This window comes from Vigna umbellata, chromosome 9 (assembly GCF_029865625.1).
Source record: "Vigna umbellata cultivar VRB3 chromosome 9, Vumbellata_1.0, whole genome shotgun sequence".
NCBI classification, from domain to species: Eukaryota; Viridiplantae; Streptophyta; class Magnoliopsida; order Fabales; family Fabaceae; genus Vigna; species Vigna umbellata.
In genome coordinates, this window is record NC_142173.1 from 48,721,026 (window position 1) to 48,745,692 (window position 24,667).

At 29.4% G+C, this 24,667-nt stretch overlaps 1 protein-coding gene across 1 annotated transcript; it reads right to left on the reverse strand.

Annotated features, from left to right (window-relative positions):
- Positions 1-10,359: 10,359 nt before the first annotated feature.
- On the reverse strand, positions 10,360-18,159 carry LOC124822724 (protein NRT1/ PTR FAMILY 5.4-like). The gene is made up of 5 exons (XM_088099030.1): positions 18,045-18,159; positions 17,523-17,740; positions 14,409-14,651; positions 12,530-12,810; positions 10,360-11,498 (listed from the first exon to the last, which is right to left on the reverse strand). The coding sequence occupies exons 1-5, from the start codon at positions 18,142-18,144 to the stop codon at positions 10,616-10,618; spliced, it is 1,725 nt and encodes a 574-aa protein (XP_087955156.1). The 5' UTR covers positions 18,145-18,159; the 3' UTR covers positions 10,360-10,615.
- Positions 18,160-24,667: the final 6,508 nt, after the last annotated feature.

Below are 24,667 nucleotides of genomic sequence, written 5' to 3' on the forward strand. Positions count from 1 at the left end.
TTTAACAAAAAGGCTTCAATCTTAGTCATGATTTAGTGATTTAGCTTTAAAAAATTTAGTGATTCACTTCATCATTTGGGTTTGAGAATCATCACATGTTAGGGTGTTACTCCCTCCACCACCACATTTTCTTCCTCCACCTCCCCAATTCTATTACATATTTTTTGAATTACAAAACTAACCTTTTATAATTACAAAAATAACCTTTTTACTTTTTAATCCTAATTATTTATTTTAACCCTAAAATCTATCTTTTTACCCCTTCTCACCCACCTCCCAACCTTCTCAGATTCTCACCCAAACTCCATCACATCCGTTTCTCATCTTCCATTTTTCCTCCATAGGCCTGATATGTCTCCTCCTCAAAAATACATTATTAAAATACATCAAAATATATTCAAAAATAATATATCAAAAAATATAAATTATATTATTTAAATATCTTCAAAATTAATATAAAAAAAACTGTAAAATATAAACCGTATAATCTTTAAACGGATGTCAACATCCGTTTAAGGGGAAAACGGATGTCGACATCCGTTTAAGGGGAAAACGGATGTCGACATCCGTTTTCCCTTAAACGGATGTTGACATCCGTCGACGGATGCTCACATCCGTTTAACGATTACGGTTTATATTTTAGGGTTTTATTACGCACCTTCACGCCTCTGAACCTCTCACGCCTCTAAACCAGCACCTTGAAGCACCACCCCACTCACGGCTGAAGATGAATTGTTTTCCCCACTTTCAATCTTACTAAACACAAAGTCTACCACACTCTCACGTCACAATTCTATAAAAGAGAAGAAGAAGTGAAACATGAGAGACAACCAACGATGGTGGAACGTAAGAGTGAACCTGAGAAAAATAATAAAGAGAAAGAGGGAAGAATGATAAAGAGAATGAATGTTCACGTGAGATTTTAAATAATATTAATCCTAAAATTTTAATAAGGGTAAAATAGGAATGAAAAAATAAAAAAAAGGGTAAAAGGGAAATGGGGTGGTGGAGGAAGCAAGTTGTGGTGGTGGAGGGAGTAACACCCCACATGTTATTGGGTTTGGGCCCAATGGTAAATTAATGTACTGGCTTGTGATGTAGGATATAATAGTAACCATTCATGATACAGAAACGAGATAACTTAATATGGTGATTTTTAATAAATTAAGTAATAATATAATAATACATCCAATTGAGATTTCATATCATAAAATGAAAAAATATTTTCATAAATATATAAAAAAATTACTATATTATTTGTGGTCAACTTTCTTGAGTTCGCATGAATGAAAATTCCATGAACAAAAAGATTCATCTAAACCAAAACAAAAAGATTGTAGACTTTTTCTTTTGTTTATTTTTTATATATTGTTTACTTTTCAATTATTTCTATTTAAAGTGGAACTCTTCATTTCATACATTTACAATTTTTACGGGTATTTTAAAATTAAATATCTTCTTTTATTAGACCATTTTTCTTTAATCCTTTCTAAGGAAAAGATTCCGATCAAATCATGTTTTTTTTTTTATATATATTCTAAAGATAATAACTAATAGTGTGAGAAACTTTGAACACACATATATAAGGATAAGGTGAGATATTTCTCTCTTTAACATTTATGTTAAATTTGATTTTATATGATTAAAGAATGTAAGAAGAACATTAGAGATAAGGATTGAACTTAACGAATCATGGTATTACATGATTGAATCAAACCTTACCAAAACGAGGAAGACAATTTGCATTGCATTGTAAACGTTATTCCATGTTTGGTCTTCATTAGCTAATAATGGATTTGATATTTTGACTTTCTAGGCACCAAAATAGAGAAGAATAACATAAATATATAGAGAAATGAAAATGCATGATATTTTTTCTTGTTAAAGTTTTGAAGAAGATAGTGCAAAAATCTTGATGGTGTTGCCTTGAATGAATGATCTAAAATTCATCATCCAAATTGTAACCAAAAAGCATATAGAGTTTAAAAAAGAATAAACGACTTTATATAGAAGTGTTTTATTATATTGTATCATATGGTAAAATAGTGTTATGTATCAAAGATTCATATCCATTCAAACTATACAAATGAAGATGATTATAATAACAAAGAATTCAATCACCTCCAAAGTTCTCAACAATACTAATTTTTTTTTTGTAAGAGTTTATTAGTTTTCATTTAAGTCAAATTAATCATCTAATTTTTTTTATCAAACCATTAAAAAAATTTCATGCACATGTTAAATTTTAAATGAATTGGAAGTGAATAATTGAATTTGACATCATCCTAGTGCATGTCCCTCATAAACATGTCACTATGAATCTATGACATTTTTCCATCATTAAGTTGAAATATATTCACTAAATGCTTGCCACCAATTTGTGTTCTTCCTCAAAAGAAAGAGCACAATGAAAATACTTTACACCTTTTCAGATTTCATCAGATTGCTTAGGTTGGATATTGGAGGAAGTAATATACATATATGTGAGCTTGGATAATTCACCAAAAAATCCCTAATTAAGATATGAGTTTTTAATATTCTTGTTCCAAATTAAAATAATTTCATCTCTTAAGTATTACTATCTTTGTCTTATTTATGAGAAAAAAAAGCATACTATTTTTATTTTCAAATTGTGATTAATTTTAGACATTTCTTTAAATATCGTAATTTTAATTGGTTGTTGACCTTGTAGATTCTATTTTAAGAAAAAAAAATCAAAAAATATTAAGAAATTAAATGCAGTTAAGTGATTTTGTTATAAATAATTACAGAGGTAGACCAAATATATATATATATATATATATATATATATATATATATATATAATTAAATAATATTATATAATCTACTTTAGTTTTCAAAAATGAAATAATATTATATTACAGTACAATTTTTAAAATATAGTTTAATAATTTTATATAACTTAACTCGGTTAAATATTACTTTAGTTCAATTCAGTTTTCTCTAAACAATTTGAATAATGAGGTTTTCCACAAATTTTTTATGTTTTTCCTATAGTTATCTTTAGGATAACTAATATAAAGTTTCATAGGACTTTACAATAGATTTTTTTTATATATAAATTCTTTTATAGATATTTAAAAAAATATATTCTCATGCATAAATTAGTGTGGTGACATGACACTTTTGTCTATGTGCTTCTCAAAGGTCTCTCTCACTTTAAGAAAACTAAAAACAAAGATGATGAGAGTGCATGTGGATGGTGCATGGGTATGGTGCATGGGCATGATGCATGGGCATGCATGGAGGGTTTGTTTCCTCTGTGGAGAACTGCACGTGGCGAGTGACGTGACATGTGACGAGTGGTGTGACACGTGGCAAAAACACTCACCTGGGAGTCATTATAATGAAGAGACTGCACTTTGCTTTTGTACAGACCTTTTGTAGAGAAATAGGTCAACGCAGTTCATTTTTCCTCTCAATTCATTGTATGATTCATTTCGAAAAAAAAAAAGAAAAAAGAAAAAAGAAAAAAAAGATAAAATAAGATGATGAGTTTAATTTGATTAAAGGGAAAATTAAAAAAGAGAAGAAAACATTGTAGAATACGAAAGAAACATTTAAAGACTATTAATTTTTATATAATTTTAGATAAATTTTTTGTTTACATATAATAATACTGATAAATAATATTAACCTAATAATTGGAATAACATAAGTCATTTATTCGCTTTTAGTGTGAGACTAGTAATAATAAAAATTTATTCCAGTTATTAAATGAAGGTTGCTTTTTTTTTTCTCAAATAATTGTTATAAAATGACTTTAAAGTTTCAGGGACTGTTTTGGAAAAAAAAGTGAGCAAGCTCATTCCTCCTAATTAATTCAAGATTTAATACATCATTTGATCCTTACTTTTGAGAGTTTTGTTCAAAATGGTCCCACCTTTTGAAAAAGTTCAGTAATGTCCCATATTTTGGTTTAAAATGTTCAATTCGGTCCTTTTCGTGGACGGCGTTAGAAACTTAACGGTGGTGGTGCCACTGGCGAAATTTGAGTGAGCTGTTATGTTTTGATGGTTACGTGGCACTGTAAATTGGAGAAATATCCTAAATTGGGGACCTTAAGTGGAAATTAGAATCAGAAGCCCTAAATTGGGGAAAAATCCCCAATCTTCTCTTGCTTCTTCTTCATCTCTACTCCCTGCAACCTCATCCAGACTAGACACACCTTCTTCACATTCCGAACCAGCACTGCAGCAACTACGGTGAACACTCTTTTTCTACTTCTTTTTCTCCTTCGCTAGACGATTGATTTCAGCTTTTGCTTGGTTCAGCAGCCACTCCACGGTATTGCTAGCTTTGTCAAAGCCCAACATATCTTGCAAACCAAAAAACCTCTTTGCAACATTAAGGGAAAGTCTCATTCTCCTATCCCTCAATCCCCTGCGGTGCTGTTGGAGGGAAATATGAGAAAGACTAACCGGTTGAGGGTCGGGGTTTTGATATTGGGGATTTTTCTCCAATTTAGGGTTTCTGATTCTAATTTAGGGTTTAGGGTTATTAAAACTTTAGGGTTTTCCCCAATTTAGGATATTTCCCCAATTTACAGTGCCACGTAACCATCAAAACATAACAGTTCACTCAAATTTCGCCACAGAAGCACCACCACTGTTAAGTTTCTAACGCCGTCCACGAAAAGGACCGAATTGAACATTTTAAACCAAAATATGGGACTTTACTGAACTTTTTCAAAAGGTGGGACCATTTTGAACAAAACCCCCAAAAGTAGGGACCAAATGATGTATTAAACCTTAATTCAAGATATATTTTGACACTTTTAGTATGTAGAAAAATAAAACATATTCAAATTAATTTCTTCATAGGATAAATTATTTTATAGAAAATTTAATTTACGAAATTTTTATTTCTTAATTTTATTTTTTGCATGTTAGTTTTAGTTTATAAAAAAGTATATAATTTTTTTTTATTTTTCCTTTTACAAAAATTATAAAAAAGTTTATCCAAGACAAAATTATATAATACAAAGAAAAATATATTAATTCATTAATATCAATAGTATTTAACTAATTAATTTATGATTAGAGATGAATATTGTTCTAACTTGATTTGTATTCGTTTTAAAGTAACTTAAATAATTTATATTAACTTTTATTTGATATTTGGTTTCATAACTTACTTTTTGTAACACGTGTGTAATCATTTTTATTATTTTTTATAATAATTTGACATTTATTTAAATTTTATTTGATATATATATATATATATATATATATATATATATATATATATATATATATATTCTTTATATTTGATATTGATATAACACCATCTCATTCAAATAGTATAAATATTATTAAGGAATTATCCCAAGAAAATAATTGTCTAACATTATATACAACACTGAAGTAAATAAAAATATTATTTACTCAAAATAAAAATTAGTAACTACTCTACTTCACTAAACATATGAATGATCACTTCCCAAAGCGTGTTCCTTAGAGATGTTATCACCCTCTAATCACACCAACTAAGTGATCATTGCAAAAGAAACCAACATACACAAAAAAAACACATGAAAGGTAAGCTAATGTAAAAAAAAAACAACACAGAATATCAAAATTCATCATACATCACATTTGATACAAAATTGAACAAACATCTTGAGCATACCATGATTTGACGATATGATAAAAGTATGAATGTCGAGTTATGACAGGTCATGCACTTGTGGTTACCTCTACTGCTATGCAGAGCCCTTGCCAATGAGTTTCATCTTACCACACACAAGGTCAGTTTGTTCCGTGTCTAAGGCCATAATGGAGCACCTAGACTAAGATCTCCTACTACTCTCACCACATGCATCACCCATCTCTAATTGAGAATGAGTAACCACTAGAGCGTCAAGATAACCCCCAAGACTGAGCTTCCTACATTCATACATACCAAACTTGAAACAACCATTTAGAATTTCACCTTAGAAATTTTTATTCAACCACACCTCAATTACATACTTAATATCATGTATAAAACAACATTTAATTCAATAATTACTTTTAAACAAACATAAAATAGTTCATAGTTATAAGAAATCAAAAGAAAGAAAGCTTCCAATCAAACTCTAAAACAAGATGCTTAGTACATGTCTCAACCCAGCAAAAGAACTCCCCTCGCTCAGCGAGCCACCCCTCATTTTGGGAATAACGAAACAAAGAATTCTCGTCCCCCAATGAGAACTCTCGTTTTTCCACTGCTACAACCAAATTTCCTCCCAAATTAACTCGTCCAACCCTAGGGCTCGCTCTATGAATGTAGAAACCGAGAGCTTTGCTCGCTTAGCAAGCCTAAGCTCACTCAACGAGACTGTAGAATTTTGCAGAACATCAATTATGTAGAATCTACACTCCTATTCTTCACATGTTCTAACTCATACACCTCCACATGTACCTACAACTCTCCTCCTTTACAAGAAATTGTATTTGGGAACATAACAAGCACAATATAAACCTTCACCATATATATTGCTAACTTTATTATATATAAAAATAATATAATTCTAATGTCATTACCAAAAACAATACAACTCAAATGTCAACCCATTTTAAGTTGTCATTGTCAACCTTTGCTACAAAATTTCTTTCTATGCCAAAGCATTGTAAAGCACACTCATATTTGCCTATACACATTAGTTAAATCACCAAATCTAAAAAAAAAATGTCCTTCACTGCCAACATGAAATAAATCAGCAGACCCAAATATTAAAACCACATAAGGATCATCTAATACAACACTCACATGTCAATTTCTCAAAAATATATTTATATAAAGGTTAAATATGTTTTTGGTCTCTTAACTTTCAGTGAAAATTAGAATTAGTTTCTCTTAATTTAGTCCACCATCTTTAGAACTACATGAATTTAGTCATTTTAACCAAATTTTGTTAAGTTTATTTGACATTTCAAACTCGTTTCTCAACTAACATTGAAAAAAGTGTCAAATAGTGTAAACAACTCAAATGCTATCATAAAATGTATTTGAAACATCAAATAAACTTAACAAAATTTTGCTAAAAGGACTAAATGCACACATTTATAAAGTTGAAGACTAAATTGGGCTAAAGTTTTGAAGATGGATTAATTTCAATTTTCACTCAAAGTTAAGGGACCAAAACCATATTTAACCCTTTATATAATTATACATTTTGGATCCTTTATTTCACAATTTTGCCTTAAATCAATGGAAGACTTAGCAATAAAATTTAGAGACCTCATTCTTCCAATATAATTTAAATTTATGTGATCTAACCCATGCCAAATATCTTAACTTTTAGAATTTGTAATAAGCAAAGAAGAATTACTAGATATTTCTTTTGAAGATGAAGGCATAAGCCTTAACTTAAAAAAATCATCACAATATATCCTTTAACAAAAAAAAACACCATTTCTAGAAATAACAACCATATTGTACTAAACAACCATTTAGTAATAAAAAGAATATTTTTTCTTTAATTTTTGGTATAAACAAAATATATTTTTATTAGCATACAACATGAACATTAATCTCATAGTCTATACATCAATTGTTTGAATTAAAATATAATTTAACTCATGATATATTTCAAATGGGAAATAATATGTAATACCTATAGGAATAATATTAACTTCAGGTTTGTAATTAAATTGCAAATTCTGAATAATCTTTAAAAAGTAAGAACGTTGTTTTTTTTATTTGTGAAAGAGTCTTCATCTTCTTTATGGTTTCAATTTCTTCTTTCTCTCTTCAATTTATAAATCCTAGATTCTCCACCATGGAGAATTATTTCTATTTGTTGAGATTAGATGTAAAACATTGAATCGTTGTGTAAAATTGTGTTATATATATATATATATATATATATATATATATATATATATATATATATATATATATTTCGAGATTAAGTTAGTATTGATTTTTATGCTTAATATTTTATGTGGATTCTTTTTCATATTTGGTTTGTGATTCTTGAGTTGATTTGTGATTCTTGAGGTGTTGGAAAATATCTTTAGAATCTAGACTTGAAATTGGATGTCTAATGGATGCTTATATTTAGAAATAGAACTTGATTCATTAGTAATCTTATGCTTTTAAAATTAAAACATAATTTCACTTGTTGAGGATTCAATGGATTAAAACATGATAAGTGATCATAAGATCAAAGACTTAAGGAATAGGATTTGAGTATGTTGATAAATTGATTTTGACTTAAATATAAAATTTGAGATATTTATGAATACATTCACGAGATAATTGTAAATAACTTATGTTATATTTCTTATTGCAACCATTTGTTTGTTAAAAAAAAGGTTTTCCTTATGTTTTTGTGAATCTTGTAATCTAATTAAATTATTAAATACAAAAATTATCAATTATTTTACAAAAATATTTAAAAGAACAATATTTATTACTTATTACATGTAACTTTCAATTCATTTAATTTATAAAATTATTAAATAATGCTATTTTTTTTAAGCACTCGTCATTTAGTAACTTCGGATATTGAAATAATAGCTTCTATGGTTTCCGAAATTTAATTTATTAAAAATAATATTTATAATTAAAAAAAAGTAATGTGATATGTATAAACTTTTTTTTATGCTTTTGGGTGCACATAGTAAAAAGGTGTGGGAACAAGGTGTGTCTCTTTGCTCAATTATCACTTACTTTGTCACTTAAAGGTATCCCTTAAAGATGCTCCTGCTAGGGTCGCTTTAAATTTGCCAATGTCAGATTTGATTCCTTTATATTTTATAGTCTGATTATTTTAACAATTATGAAGAGAAAAACTTAGTAGTTTAGATTGTGGTAAAATATAGACTAAGCTAACCTTAATTTATTTTAAAATATACTACATATAACTATATTTTACTATGCATTATATAATATATTTATTTTAAGGGATGATTTTTAGTTTCTAAACTTCAATACAAAATTTGAATTTATCATTTTTAAACTTTAATATATTTTAATTTTCAAATTTTAAAAATAAACGTATATTAAATAATGTTTCAACTCCCATTTGAATTAAAATATATCAAATATTTAGTATAAAGGGTTAAATATGTTTTTAGTCCCTAAACTATTGGCCGTTTCTGGTTTTCGTCCCTCTTCCAAAGTAAGGTACAATTTAGTCCTCATTCTTTAGAAAAACGTTCGTTTTAGTCCTCAAAATTTTGTTTTTAGTCCTCGTTTTAGTCCTCAAAACGTTCGTTTTTTCGACTAAAACGAACGTTTTTTAAAGATTGAGGACTAAATTGTACCTTACTTTAGAAAAGGGACGAAAACCAGAAACGGTCAATAGTTTAGGGACTAAAAACATATTTAACCCTAGTATAAATAATTTAAATATTAATTCAGAATATCTTAAATACATCAAAAAAATTTAACGTAATTAAATTAAAAATTTGTATTTATTTATTTTAAAAACAAATTCTAATTTCATTTTAAAATTTATGAACTAAAAATATATTTAACATTATTTTAATATTACAGTTAAAAAACATATAAAAAGAATAACGTATATACGCATAAACAATTGGTAGTGTTAGTTTTTTCAATAAATGAATATTTATCTTATCAAAAGAAAAAAAAAAGTCCTCCAACTTTTAGTCTTTTGCTTTATCCATTGCCATGCATGGGTTAATTTGAGAAAATTTATATTACATGGTAAATAAAAAGTTGTGACGAGAACTATGAATAATAAGGTTTTAGGAAAATTACATGAAAAACGAGTTTACTGTATTTGTCTAATAAAAACTCATTAAAAGTCAATATTGATTGTGGAAACATTTGGTTTTGTTTAGGATAAACTTTGAATGGATAAATACTTAAAAATTTATAAATAGAAATTAGAATATATATTTTTTTTTGTATTTTATTATAGATTTTATTTGATCTTTTAGAGATTGATAAAATATGTGGTGTCAGAATGTATTCCTTTGAAGAATAAGGAGCAGCATACTTTGGTTTGATGTTAAGTTTTGGTACGTAGATATATGTTTTTCTTCACCTTATGAGTTGACTCTTAAGAAAAGATAAGACGTTGCTGAGATTCATTAATTATAATATGTCTTTCATTTAAATTACATCACTTTATATATTTGTTTGATTATTATTTTTCATAGTAAGTTTTATGAGAATAAATAATATTACAATAACATGACCATTTTTTTTATTAAATTCTGCAACATGCTTCATTCAAAATCATTACTGTGCTATATGTCAATATGTTTTCATTTTAAGATATTTTCTCAAAAGTTCTTGAAGACACAAGTCCATACAAATTTATTTGTTGCAAATTAATCCTACCAAGTTGTCCACTTACACAGTGACAAAGGGCCATTTTCAGAATTAAATTATACATTAACTCATGATTTTATACAATGCTTTAAACATTTATAACTTGAAATAAATATAACTAGATTTAACTAAATTACCCCCTCTATCTAAAAATATATAGAAGATGACCATAAACTAAATCCTCTCATTGAAATCCAAGATAAACTAGTATTTATTGGAACTAGAATTGTAATCTAGAGTTAACTTTGATCTTGGAGTTGGTGTTCTTGGCAAAAGCCAAACATTTGTGTTCTAACTCTCAGACTCCGGGTCTATTATATTTGTGGCCAGAACCCTGATGATCACTTGTGTAATGATCCTCGTGAACTTTTTTGTACACATAAACCATGGAAATCCAGACATAAAGACACATGTTAACAGCACTCAACGCTGCCAAAACCCAGTAAAAGTGATCAAGATGTGCCCTATTGAGATTGTTACCAAGCCACTTCTCACCATGCCTTGATGTGATAGCCTCAACAACAACTATGACAATGTTTCCAAGAAAACTACCAACCCCAACAGTGCTTATGTATGCTGCAGCTCCCAAACTCCTCAAAGCCTCAGGCATTTGGTCATAGAACAACTCTTGCAGCCCGACAATTGTAAATGCATCAGAGATTCCAGTGATCGTGTACTGAGGAAGCAGCCACCATATGCTGATTGGTAAAATTGCTTTGGGGTCATCAACTAGGCCATGCTCCTTTGCAACAGCAACCCTTTTGGCCTCCACAAGTGCTGACACAACCATGTTGAGAATTGACAGAAAAAGTCCAACCCCAATTCTCTGCAGCACTGTTATCCCAGTGGCTTTCCCTGTGAACTTTCTTGCCAGTGGCACAAAGACACGGTCGTAGAATGGCACTGCAAAGAGGATTGTGACTCCAACAAGGCCTTGGAGTGATGCTGGAGGGATCTGAAAATGTGGCCCTATGGAACGTTCCATTGTGGCACCTTGCTTGATGAAGTATGTGTGCACTTGAGCTTGCACAACTGTGAACATCAAACAGCTTATCCATATTGGAATCAAACGAAGAACAAGCTTCACTTCCTCAACCTGTGTCACTGAACACAATCTCCAAGGATCTCTTGTCTTGCTTTTGGAGTCAACTTCATCAATCATCGCTGCCTTGTCTAAAAATCTGTTTCAGTTTCATCCAATTTCGTCTCAGCAATCATGTGGTAATCGAAAGTGTCAACAAAAACACAGGGAAAAAGAAAAAGATTGTCCTAGTTCCACAATCAATTGTTGGTATCAACTCCAACCGTAGACCAAACCCATGTGGCCCCCATGAGTTTTCGTGTTTCAGAGTTGACTCCAATCAGATTTTCAGTGAGTGATGGGAATAATTCTTGTATGAGTGGTACAACTAATAAGATACTTGTAGAATGCATTAAATAATGATAAAGTCTATGTTTCTTTCTTTTTGGTAGTGGCCAAGTCTATGTTAAAGTCTTGTGTTGAAACATGGATGATGGTTAATTTAATATTGTTCCATGCTTTTTGATTTGTGATTATAAAATACAGTGCTCACAGCAGTGCTTGTGTTAAGGATGCAAAAAAAAGAGAGAAACTGAGACACCGTCTTAATAGGCTTAGATGTGAAAAATGAGGTATGCATGTAAAATGATAGCATTCACCATGTGCTTGTGACAAAGGATTCCACTTTCAAGCATTTGATCTGTAAAAAAATATCAACACCTAAATACTTCTTTGATTTAGAGGGGCTGAAATTTCTAGACAACCCCCTTATTCTTTTTAACAACATTGTTTACTTTGATTCATTATACTTATTCTCTTCATCTAACAAAAAAGAAGTTCAACTTAGTTGCTCAATAATTATCATCATAATAAAATGCATGTTCTTTAAACTTAGTTCACTCTTCCCACCACAAATTCATCATCATTCGTTCCACCTCTACTTAGTCATAATCCACATGGAGAAGCCACTTAATTGTTTTCAAATGGGCATGTGTTTTCAAGGAAAAAAAATGATTCTTTCTATGAACTTTAGTAAATCACAAATCTTATTTAAGAACCCTTTTGATTTAAAGGTGGATGTATAAAAAAAGTTATTTCTAATCATATAACAAAAATGTCATCTTTTTCTTTATAGAATAATGGGAAAGAAAAATGTGGAGAGTTCTACAAGTTAGAAGAAGTGGCACCCACCTATATTGAGGAGTATGAAGGAGAGTGTGGATTTTTGGTTGAGCATGGAGATGATGGGGCTCATCTTGCTCCTTCTCCTCATAGCAAAAATTGTGGAGACCGTGCGTGGAGAGCACGCGCCACTTCCGTGAAGCGGCCACAAAGACTTGGGCCAGCCTGGTAAATGGGCTCCCTGCTGGGCCTTCCTTTCTGTACCTTTTGATTCCCAACAAGAAGACTGCCAATGCCAAAGCCAACACCCCTGCCAGCACTCCCAGCCCCACTCCCCACCCAACATTGTCCTGTTTCATCAATTCCCAATTCACATCATCCACATCATCATTCACAATCATACATCAAAACATCATCAAGGAACATACCATGACATCATAATATGTATTTTAGAATTGAAGATTAAGTGGTTATGTATTATGATTATAGATAAGCATCACTCACGAATTTGGATTCTCTGTTAAGTTTTTTTGTGTTTTCCATATGTTGTATCTTTAAAGTATAAACACTGATTTTAATATTTTAAAATATATTAAAAAAATTGAATATACCAATATCAGTGTATTTTTATACAACCCAAAAAAACCATCATAATCCACTCACAAGGAGAGGATTTTTGTCTATATAAAACCAAACATTCTTGGTAAAATATTAAAGTCATGGAGCACTCTTCCCACCTTTTTTACAATGAACAATGCATTTCACTTATAACTTGTCCAAGGGTGGTGCATATAAATGGAAAAGACTTATGTGAGGAATATGTTCCCATGTTAGTGAAACTTGATATTCTAATAAAGAAATGCGTGTGATCCATAAATTCTCTTTTGGGTGTTTATCCACTATAGTACTATTCCATTTGATTTAGCCTCACACACATATAAAATAAATAAATCAATCAATTTTATATTGCTTCTTTTATTTTACTAGTCCCACCTATGACCTACCTTCCAAACCATTCTTTTATAAGAGAAAAATAATGTTATTCATTGTCAACAAGGATATTATATTGTACATTGCATGGCCATCTTTTGATTAGTTAATCACTTTCTTATTTGTGGATAATGACTACTACTAATAATAATCAAATGTTTTAGAATAGTTTAATCTTCAATAGGGGTTTTGGTTTTTTCCCAAGAAACAAATGCGGAACATTCAATCCTAGACTTCGAAAACAACTTTATCCCAAATAAGTTAACTATAGTTGTGTTGTCAAAATCTAATGGTCCATGGAATGGACGTAAGTTAATGTGTTACGTCTTAAATATTGATTAAATTGAGTAAAAAGGTAAAGTCATATGCAAAACTTGGCTAATAATGAAACATAGAAGATATGTGCTAAACGTGGTTATATTACCAAATGCAATTAAATAATTAATCACAAAACAACAAATTAGCAATAGAGGAAATCCAACTTTTGTCATTCGACAGATTTTTTAAAGACTTTTTAGCAACAATTTGATTCTCTAATGATTCTTTTCAGTTATAAATATTTCGAAACTTACCGTGTTTTGGAATCAAATTAGTGCCACGAGATAATAAAAGTTAGAACATGTTTTTATCAGCAAAAGCTTAAGATAATTATAGTAATAATATAACATTATTTCTAATTACCCTTAATTTAGAAATGCAAGAATTATTCTTAAAAAAACAATTTGGTGTTACCAATATTTTAGATAATCAAATTGATGCTAGTTTTTTTTTTCTTTTCATGAATGATGAAAAAACCAAGCTAAAAATCTAACACATCAAATTAATCATTAAAATGTCCTTTTAATCTCTAAAATAACCCGATCAAATAGCATCCACTTTACCCTCTAAATTTATAAAAGCATATTGTATATTTTACTCAATCAGAAACAATAAAAACAAATGAATTTGAGTAATTTACCTGAAGATATATGACAACAAAAACAGAAGCAGTTGAGCCAGCAACAATTCCTAGATACCACCAGTTGAAGAAGGAACTTTTGGCGTCTCTCTCTTCAGGCGTGTCCTCGTCGAACTGATCGGCGGCGAAGGTTTGAACACAGGGTTTGTGACCTCCGTCCCCGATGGCAAGGACATAAAGCGCCACGAAAAATAGAAGTTTGTGCTTGAGAGCAGTCACTGAAAGGGTCAAGAAAATCATGCCCTGTAGCACATACATGATGATGATGATGTGAGGATAACATATGATATTCTTCTTCCATCAACAATGGCTAAAACTATGCATTAAACTAATTGACAGTGCATGCATGGCTGACATGTATAATGTGGACAATCACAGGAAATATGCAAATCTTGTACGGAATATTGGAATCACAATTGATGTGCTCAAGCATTTGAGTGTTCCATGGAAGTGGAAAAGTGTGTTCCCATAACAACAAATAATACCCCACATAATACCCGCAATTAACATCTCAATAATTAAGTGCTGAAACTTTAATCATCAACAGTGTGTTTTGCAAGTAATGTTCACCACCTTTCAATAATTTATGTGGTTAATGGATTTCCATTATATTATTAGTTTGTTAATTACTCAAATTATCTTTTAATATATATTTTAATTTAAATATGATTCAACTCTATGAAATCCACTTGTAACTTATTTATATATTATAAATATGTATTGATATGAAATCTTTAATAAAAAGAATTCACTAAAGGAACTTTGTGATTTTTGAATCCAATTGGAATTTAACATAAGTCAGTTGTGTTTATATTCACCAAGAAAACATACTCACATCAAGAATCAAGTATCTCCTAAGTTTCAATTTTTAGTTTTTATATTCATCTAAATGGTGTTGTTCTTCTTTTAAGTTCAACTGGGTTTTCATATTTGACAAATGAATGAATCTCTGTTACTTAGAATACTAAGAATTTTAAAAAATTATATTTATGGCTGTTAAATTATATGAATGGTTTTCAGAGAAATATTAAATTCGATCACAGTGTTCAATGTGCAATGAAGTTTGTGTTTAGAAGAAAACAACCTCGATGAGATGTAAACAATTAGTTGTCATGTGATATTTATTATTACTGTACCACGGTTATAAATTTATTAAATGACTGTTTTCTTCTCTCAGATGTTATTTATTATTCCTTCTTTCCCTGCAACTTTAATTAAAGAAACGTTGAGTTACTCATGTTTTCAAGTTTTCGATACATAACTAATGATTTTATTTAAGGTTTAATTAATGCATTAATTAAATTACTTTGCAGAAATTGCATGGTCATGCAAAGCACTACGAAACTTGATATTCTTAAATATTTAATTAGTTAACTCTGAGTTGTGGTTCTCTTTGTTATGTTTATAAGTTAAAATATATTGATTTATGCTAATTTTGATATTTTAAAAAATATATATATTTTTAATATATTAAAATTAGTGTAGTTTTATGACATATTAGGAATGCTACAAAAAGATTTCACAAAGAATTTATAACACTAAAACCAGAAGTTTAAATTCCAATTTTATGAAACTTTCTTATTAATATACACTAGTATAAATTAATATTTAAGATCTTCAATCCTAAAAATAAAAAATAAAATATTTTTTAGATATTTAAATTTCTATCACCAATCAAATAAAACATTAATTAATAAAAGTCATAAAATTTAAATTAAGATCTTATATGATAAAAAAAACCTTAAAAGTGATAACAATTAAAAAGCTTATTTTTATATCATTTCCATTACAAGAGTGAATAAATAAAGTATTAAATTCTTTTTCGTAAATTCCATTATCACACATCACTTTAATTAATATTGTATTAGATAAGCCACTACTTTAAAGCAGAAATATGTTATTTTTTATTTTTACAATTAAAAATCTTACTTAATACGTAGATCATATCAGATAATGTAATTAAGAGATACTATAAGATTCTGAGTCATAAATTTATAATCTATAATAGAAATATCCTTTTATGCTTAAAATGTTTAAGATGCCACGTATTTGTAAGAAAAGAGAAACATTTAGGCCATATATTAAATACTTTAATTTATTTTCTAAAGTTACTAAATAATCATAATTAAAGCAATGTTAGAGACATTTTGGGTATTCTATTCGCATAAAGAAATTAATTTTTTTGAGGTCACATTCAAAAATTGTATAAGAAAAAACAGAGTCCAAACCAAAAGAAAACAACACTATAGATAGTGTTATACCATTTTTTAATTAAAATAAAATGAATGTTTATCATTTTAATTTTTGTATTAAGAAACAAATATATGCAACAACATCCAATGCAGAGAACAAGGAAAAAAAATATATTCAGTGTCCTTAAAGTAATAGTTAAGGAATCAATAAATATTATTTTGTTTTATTTAATTAATTTTAGAAGCAAAGCACGGTTCTTTAAAAAAAATATTTAACTACAGAAATTCCCATACCAAAATATTCCTTATAAAATTGACTTTATAAAAGGAATTGAATGTACTTGTATAAAATATAAATCTTTAAATTAATATACGTTTTTCCTTTTAAAAAAAAAGTACTACTATGATAGACAAATTTTAGTAACACAACAAACTTTGACCAAAATATCTTTATTGTGACAGTGTTGTAAATTCATTTCTAGATTCGAGTGACACATATCAACAATAAACAAAAAAAATTCAATAATTTTAATATGTAAATTAAAAATAAAAAATAAAAAGAAAATAATTATTTACAATTATATATACACAAATAAAACATGGAATTTATCTGAGAGCACTTGATAAAATAACGCGTTTAAGAGATTCTGCCGAACGAAAAAAAGAAATAGTAAAAAATTGAGGTGATATTTATTATGGTTCCCGAACGATGTGGGACCATAGACGTAAGTGAGTGAAGTTGCAAAAAGACAAAGTTGTTGCATCGTGAGCACATAAATTAGATTCCACCCATTTGGCAAGAATCAAGCAGGGAAGAAGAGAGACATGACAATGTTTTACCCAAAGCAATTGAACTTGTTGCAACAGTGAAAAGATTAAAGCAAGCAAATGATGAAAAAGGGGTGAATTTTTTTTTACTTACCACAAGATAGATGAGCGATGACAAGAGAATGGTGTTGAAGCGACCCAGATAGGAATCAGCTATGAAACCTCCAAGCAAAGGGAAGAGGGAGGAAGCTCCCACCCATGTGTTCACATCTTTCGCTGCTTGCGTGATGGGTTCGTTCAGAACATTCGTCAGGTACTGGATAAGGTTACTCGCCAATCCTTGGTACGCAAATCTCTCAGCAAACTCCACAACTATACCCAAAACATAGGTCAAGTAACGAATTCAAGATCAAACTCGTGATGATGATGATGATGATGAAAGAGAAAGAGTGTTTGTGTGTGTGTGTGTGTGAGTGAGTGAATATGTTAATGTGTGTTTGGATTCGTTTCTCTTGTTTTCAGAGTTTGATGGAGTTGGAACTGAGCAAAGATGGTTGAGTTTTGGAAAATCAAGGTTTGATGCGAAGTATGTGCAAGGTGTTTGTGTTAATGTGTGTGTGTGAGAGAGTGTGAAGAGCTGGAATGAGAAAGGGAAAATGGGGGATGAGAGACTCACATATGATGAAGATGGCAGCATTCCAACCACCCTTGTGGTTTGAGGGATGGTGGATGAGGGAATTGCTCTTGCTGCTGCTGCTGGTTCTGGCATCAGCCATGGCTGATTGAATGGTGAAGAGAAGAAAGTGATGAGAAAATTTTGCAAAGGGCTTTGGAGAATGGTGTGAAGGGTTGATGTTTGGGGAGCCTCCATCAGGAGATTGGTGCTTATATAGGCTGAATCGTGGGTGTGAGTGAACACCACCACTCAAAAACTCTGCTTATTTATTGCTTCTCTTTGCAGCACAATTCAATTTTAAGGTATTATATTTTCACCACCTTTTTTTTTTTTAATTTTTCCTCACTATTTTAACTTCTGCATTTTCTTTTAAGAAATAAATAATGAAATAACATATTTAATCTTTTTTTCTTTGGGTTATCTGATCTATTTTTCCAAAAATGAACATTTTTTTGCTTTTTTAAATTAGTAAAAAAAATTGAATCTCTTCTGTGGCTATTTTTGAAATCGGATCAACCAGGGGTATCCTAAAAAAGTAAATACTTTAACATTTTGAAAAAGAAAATACTTATATATATGTTAAAATCTTAAGTTCAAAATTTAAATAGATACACTTAATATATTTTTATTTTAAGCTGTAAAGTAGCTGTATTTTAATTTATAAATATTTTTCCTTTACGGAACTATTTTAATCTCTTTCATGTTTTCTTTTTCAGATAAATATGGTAATTTTTAACTCTTTTCCAGTTCATATATTTTATTGATAAAAGTTGAATCAAGTTTTTAATTTTTAGCAACGCAACATTGTCACTAATAAATAAATATTAATTGAAATTTAAGAACAGTAAGAGTTATAATATTATAAAATATATAATTGTATATTGTAAATTTACAGATACTTAAGTTTAACTAGATAATGAATTAATATCACTCTCAATTTCGTAAGATAATGTGTTTATAAATATTTTATTTTTATATAATATTTTTTTTTTTGTGTAACGTGAGACTTAAAATCATATTTAAATTTCTAACACTAATATATAATTTAAAAGGAATTGAATGAATTTTCCACTTTTAAACGACTTAAAATCATATTTAAATTTCCAACAGTAATATATACTTTAAAAGGAATTAAATATATTTCCCATTTTTAAATTATTATAAAGGATTGTTTAAAAAGTGAGTTATAAATTATGTTGTTACAATATTAAAATATTATTTTTAACAAATAATAAATAAAAATTGTACAGTTTATTAAGAAATTTTTTTTGATATAAAAATAACACTATATTATTTTAATAAAATGTATAGATTAAATATTTTATAATTCAGTTTAAGATAAAATACAATTTTTTAATGTTTAGTTCTAAACCTAGACATAAATTAAAAGTAGTTGCTGTCTTAAATTTTGATATATCTCTTTTTCAAAATTTTAAAAATAACGTGTATAATTATCTTAATTTAATTGTATTAAATTTCTTTAACATGTTAAATATATTTTAGGTTTAAATTTGCATCATTTATATTGTTTGACGTGATCCCAAATATTAGTTTAAAATGTCATTCAATAAAATAAAAAAGAATTAATGTCATTAAATTAATATAATTATATTTATTTTTAAAATTTAAAATTAAAATATATAAAGATTGAAACATAAACTAATTTTAATTTTGTATTTAAGTTTAGTCAGTAAAAACATATCTAATTCTAATTGTTTATTTACTTTAAAGATAAAAATATATTTAATTTTTTAAAATGATTAAAAATATCGGTTCTTCTGTTAATTGATAATCAAAGTAAATAAAAAAATAATTAACGCAAAAAGGTTGTTATTTGACCTAAAAGTTAATTGTTTCTTTTGTGGAGGAAGCTGCACGTGCCGATCTGGTTCATGACAACACCCACGTGGGAGTCATTATATTGAAGGGACTACACTTTGGTTTTGGTCAGACTTTTTGTTAGACAAATATGTGAACGGAGTTGAGTTTGGTTTGGTACATAGGATAGGATCAATATTCATTCTATGTTTTATTTATACAAAAATATAAATTAAAAAGATAGAAAATAAAAAATAAATAAGAAAATCATTTTAATCTAAAAGATTACTCCCACTGGATTCAGAAAAAAAAAATCATGAATTATAATGGAAAAACACACCCACCAACAATCATAGTGTGTAAATGCAAAATACGTTCAATAGTAACAAATACATATGTACTATGTTAAACTACTTCAAGAAAAAGTTGTATACTAAAAAAAATCATTATAAATCTACCATTAAAATTCAAATACACATTATGCTAAATTATCTCAAAATAATTGTAACATATTCAATATATCTAAAAAAACATATTGTTTGTTGAAGTGAAATTTATTCAACAAATATTCATTTTTAATTACATGCACCACATAATGTTAGAAAGTGACTTTTTAAGTCTAATCCAATCTCATAAAAATGACTTATAAAGTAAAATTTGCACCTCACTCATATTATAATTTGATCTTATTTCTAGTCAATGCGAAACTTCCAACATAACTTATTAAAATAATTAAGTTAGTTGCGTGTTTAACATGCAACATGTTGGATCATTCATATTGATTTAGTTAAACAAAATGAACATTTTGTATGTAAGGATAATGTTTTTTACTTTAGAATTATTATTATTATTATTTATTAATAATTATTTCTAACCTTGAAGTGATATTTTAGTTTTTTCTTGAATAATTATTTTTAAGATATGATTAAACATTAGACTATTGCTAAGCGATTATAATACTAGTATAGGTCAGACTTTTTATTTACTCGAATTTTCGAATTTAATTTCTTGTTGTGTCTTACTTTTTGTGGGTGCATGTGACATGAGTTGAATAAAGATATTATTGTTAACATAAGTTTGTAGTGACATGTTTTCTTTTGTGAATCATGCTTTTTGGTAGAAAGTAAATACTTCTCTAATTTTGGGAAAAAGTTCCAAGAACACAAAATCTAAAATGATGGGAGCTAACGATTTCTGAAAGTATTTGGTTTTGATGATATTGGTAATTATAGACAAGTTAGAAACAAATTATTTATACACAAAATGTCTTGTTTTATATTGTCATTGTTTTTAGAATTTTCATTCTGTATTTTATATTTTCTTACCCTTATGATATTTTTATATATAATCTTAAACTTATACTTTATATTGTCTTTACACATATGATCTTTATAAATAAATAAATATATATAACTTTAAACTTTTTCATAAAATATAGGGTTATTAGGAGAGGCATATAAAAGGAAGCTAAGTTTTAATATCTGACCAATAAAATTAGAGAATTTTGTTATCTATTTCATCGAAAAAGAAATGATAGAGGAGAACCATGTTCACTCATTTTTCTTCCTCCTAATTTTACTCTTCTCGTTTCATCACAAACAAACAAAATGTAATGTCACATTTAACGACAACAACCTAAGATTCTTGCTTTTAAATCACGTTATCTTATAAGACAATAGTTTTATAATTATAGTTACATTACTACACTTTTACTACTTACTAATATTCTCTCTTACAACATGCTATTAAACGGAATCAAAATATCATCATTCATTAAATTAAAAAAATAAATAAATCATTCTAACACGTGGGATGACACTAATATGCTTTTCATTTTTTATTTGATAGCTTTTTTCTTTTAAATGTAAAAATATTTCAATGTAAAATTTGCCGTAAATTACTTTATAATTATAAATATATCATGACTATTATAAGATGGAAATATTTCAAATATGATCACTCACTTTAATAATATTATCTTATCAAATTCGATGAACAAAAATATTTTTCGAATACGTTTTATATATAATTATTTAACTAATGTTAGGGCATCATTTATACATTTATAATAATTTTCAATTTAAATCAAAGTTTGGATACTTTTTGTTTGATGAAGATCTATGGTACTTTTAATTTATAATCAGAATCTAGATCTTATGACTTTTGATGAGATCCCAAGTCATTGTACTATATATGTGAGTAAATTAATGTATTAAATATCTAAGGAGATTGATCACATTCTTCAAAATTTATCTTCATGAATTGCGAAATTTAAGTTAATTTATTGAAGAATTAAAGATGAACAAAAGAGATGTAAGTTAAAAGGCGATTTATTTTTGGAGTTACATGTTTTTCTTATTGTGGTAAAATTTGAAGAATATGATACTGAATTAACGAATAAAAATCTTTGAAAATCTAAATAAAAATAAGGGTACATTTGATTCGGTGAAATAGTCATATTTGTCTGCATTATACAACAGTGATGATTCTTTGCTTTGTTCTTTTAAAACATTGAATGACAATTCTATTTTATTTGGGTACTGGATTACCCAAAGACAAGCAGAAAAAATGAACATGAATATTCTTCTTTAAAATTAAAAAGTGAGAATTTGTCACTTTTTTTTTGCAAAAATAAATAGTAATAATCTTACCGTGCTTGTTTAGCTTTTCTTGTGTGCTAGCTAGTTTTCATTTTATATTTAATTAGAAGTTTATTCTTAAATGTTTGTGTATCAAATGTAGATAACATGAGAATAGAATAAAATAGATTATATGAATGAGCTAATCAAATGATGGAGCATTCCATTCAATTCCAAGATATTTATTCATCCTAATTTCTTAAAACCGAGGACCAAGGGCATGCAATGCCAGAAAAATAAAATTAAAGTTCAAGAACATTAAGAACATCTCTCTTATATAATAATGAATAATCCATGCATGACTAATATTAAAAAATATATTAAAAACGCTGTAAATAAATTTATTAATTATTATAGTAGTTATCTTAAAAATAATAGTATGATTATTTTTTAGTTAATTTTTAGATAGTTTTACCTTATGTTTGGTTAAGGTCTATGTTAGGTTCTCTAATCAAGAACTTAAGGGAAAACAATTTTACACACCAAAAAGCACACACTCACAACATAGGATTGTATAATCTCCTTTGTATTAACAACCATCCAGCATGTCTGATACAATGGGTTTCTCAGAGAGCTTAACCTCCCCCTACAGGACCTATGGGTACCTGTCAACTAATAAGACTTCAAAACTAACTCTCGCCTAACAGCCCAACCCCCTTTTATACCAACCTACCTAACTGCCTTGGCAGTTAGGCTGTATAACATCTCTCCTTCTCCTATACACCAGTAGTTTCCTATCATTACGCCCCTCCTCTCCAACAACCTTGTCCCCAAGGTTGAATTCAGGATATTGTTCCTGCATAGTCGCCACATCTTCCCACGTCGCTCCCTCTTGTCCTCCTTCTTGCCACTCAACCAGAGGTATTTCTTCTGCTCCCATTTGTCTCTGCCTCCTGTCCAGCAGTTTGACAGGCCAAAACATGGGTCCCTCTGCCTGCAACTCAGCTGGAAGTTCCTTTTCAACCCTCTGCTCTCCCACCGCTTTCTTCAATTGGGATACGTGAAAAATTGGGTGTATCCGGGCTGTCTCGGGTAATTGTAAACGAAAAGCTACCTTCCCCACCTACTGTAACACCCGAAAAGGCCCATAGTAGCGTGCTGAAAGTTTCGGATGTAAGCGGACTGGCATGGATGACTGTCTGTGGGGTCTAATCTTTAAGTAGACCCAATCCCCTAGATTAACATTCGCTTCCCTCCTCCGTTTATTCGCATGTTTAACCATTGCCTCCTGAGACTGCCTTAAATGTATCTTGAGTTGTTTTAGAGCCTCATCTCTGGTCATCAAATCTTGGGCCACAGTCTCCACCGCCGTCTCTCCTGGAATAAAACGACTCAAGGTTGGTGGTGCTCGTCCATAGACAATTTCGAATGGGGAACACCTTGCTGCACTTTGGTAACTGGTATTATACCAGTATTCGGCCCATGATAGCATCTGCTTCCAACTCCTAGGCTGCTCGTAGCAAAAACACCTCAAATACCCCTCCAAGATTCTATTCAATACTTTTGTTTGGCCATCCGTTTCTGGATGGTAGGCCGTGCTCATTTTGAGCTGGGTACCTTGCATTTTGAAAAGCTCCCTCCAGAACACACTTAAAAATAGGGGATCCCTATCACTGACTATGGATACAGGGATCCCGTGCAGCCGTACTATGTCTTGGATGAATGCCTCTGCTACAGTACGAGCCGAATATGGATGTTTTAGCGCTATGAAGTGGCCATATTTACTGAGTCTGTCGACCACTACCGGTATCGCGTCAAAACCCTGAGATTTGGGTAACTTCACAATAAAATCAAGGCTTACCTCCTCCCAAATAGCCTGAGGAATGGGCAGAGGTTGTAGGAGACCCTGGGGGGAAGCAGCCAAGTACTTATGCTGCTGACAAATCACACACCTCGCCACAAACTCAGTAATCGTTTTCTTCATTCCCAACCAGTACAGTGATTGAGCTATTCGCCGGTATGTGCGAAAAACCCCCGAATGGCCTCCGGTGCTTGTCACGTGAAACTCCGTTAACAACTTGGGGATCCAACCTGATTTAGCCGATAATACCAATCTCCCTTTGTAGTGTAAACGATCATTCTCTAACGTGTAAGATGCGTGGCTGTTTGGGTTCCCCCGGATATCCTCCATTATTTTTCTAACTGTGTCATCCTCCTCCACTTCTC

Excerpts from the sequence above, each read along its gene's own strand:
- LOC124822724 (XM_088099030.1), bottom strand. The coding sequence starts at position 18,144 with ATGGCTGATGCCAGAACCAGCAGCAGCAGCAAGAGCAATTCCCTCATC. Across the intron at positions 17,741-18,044 it reads TGCTGCCATCTTCATCATAT|TTGTGGAGTTTGCTGAGAGA; the intron begins GTGAGTCTCTCA and ends TTTTGGGTATAG. Across the intron at positions 12,811-14,408 it reads TTGTTGTCATATATCTTCAG|GACAATGTTGGGTGGGGAGT; the intron begins GTAAATTACTCA and ends TTGATGAAACAG.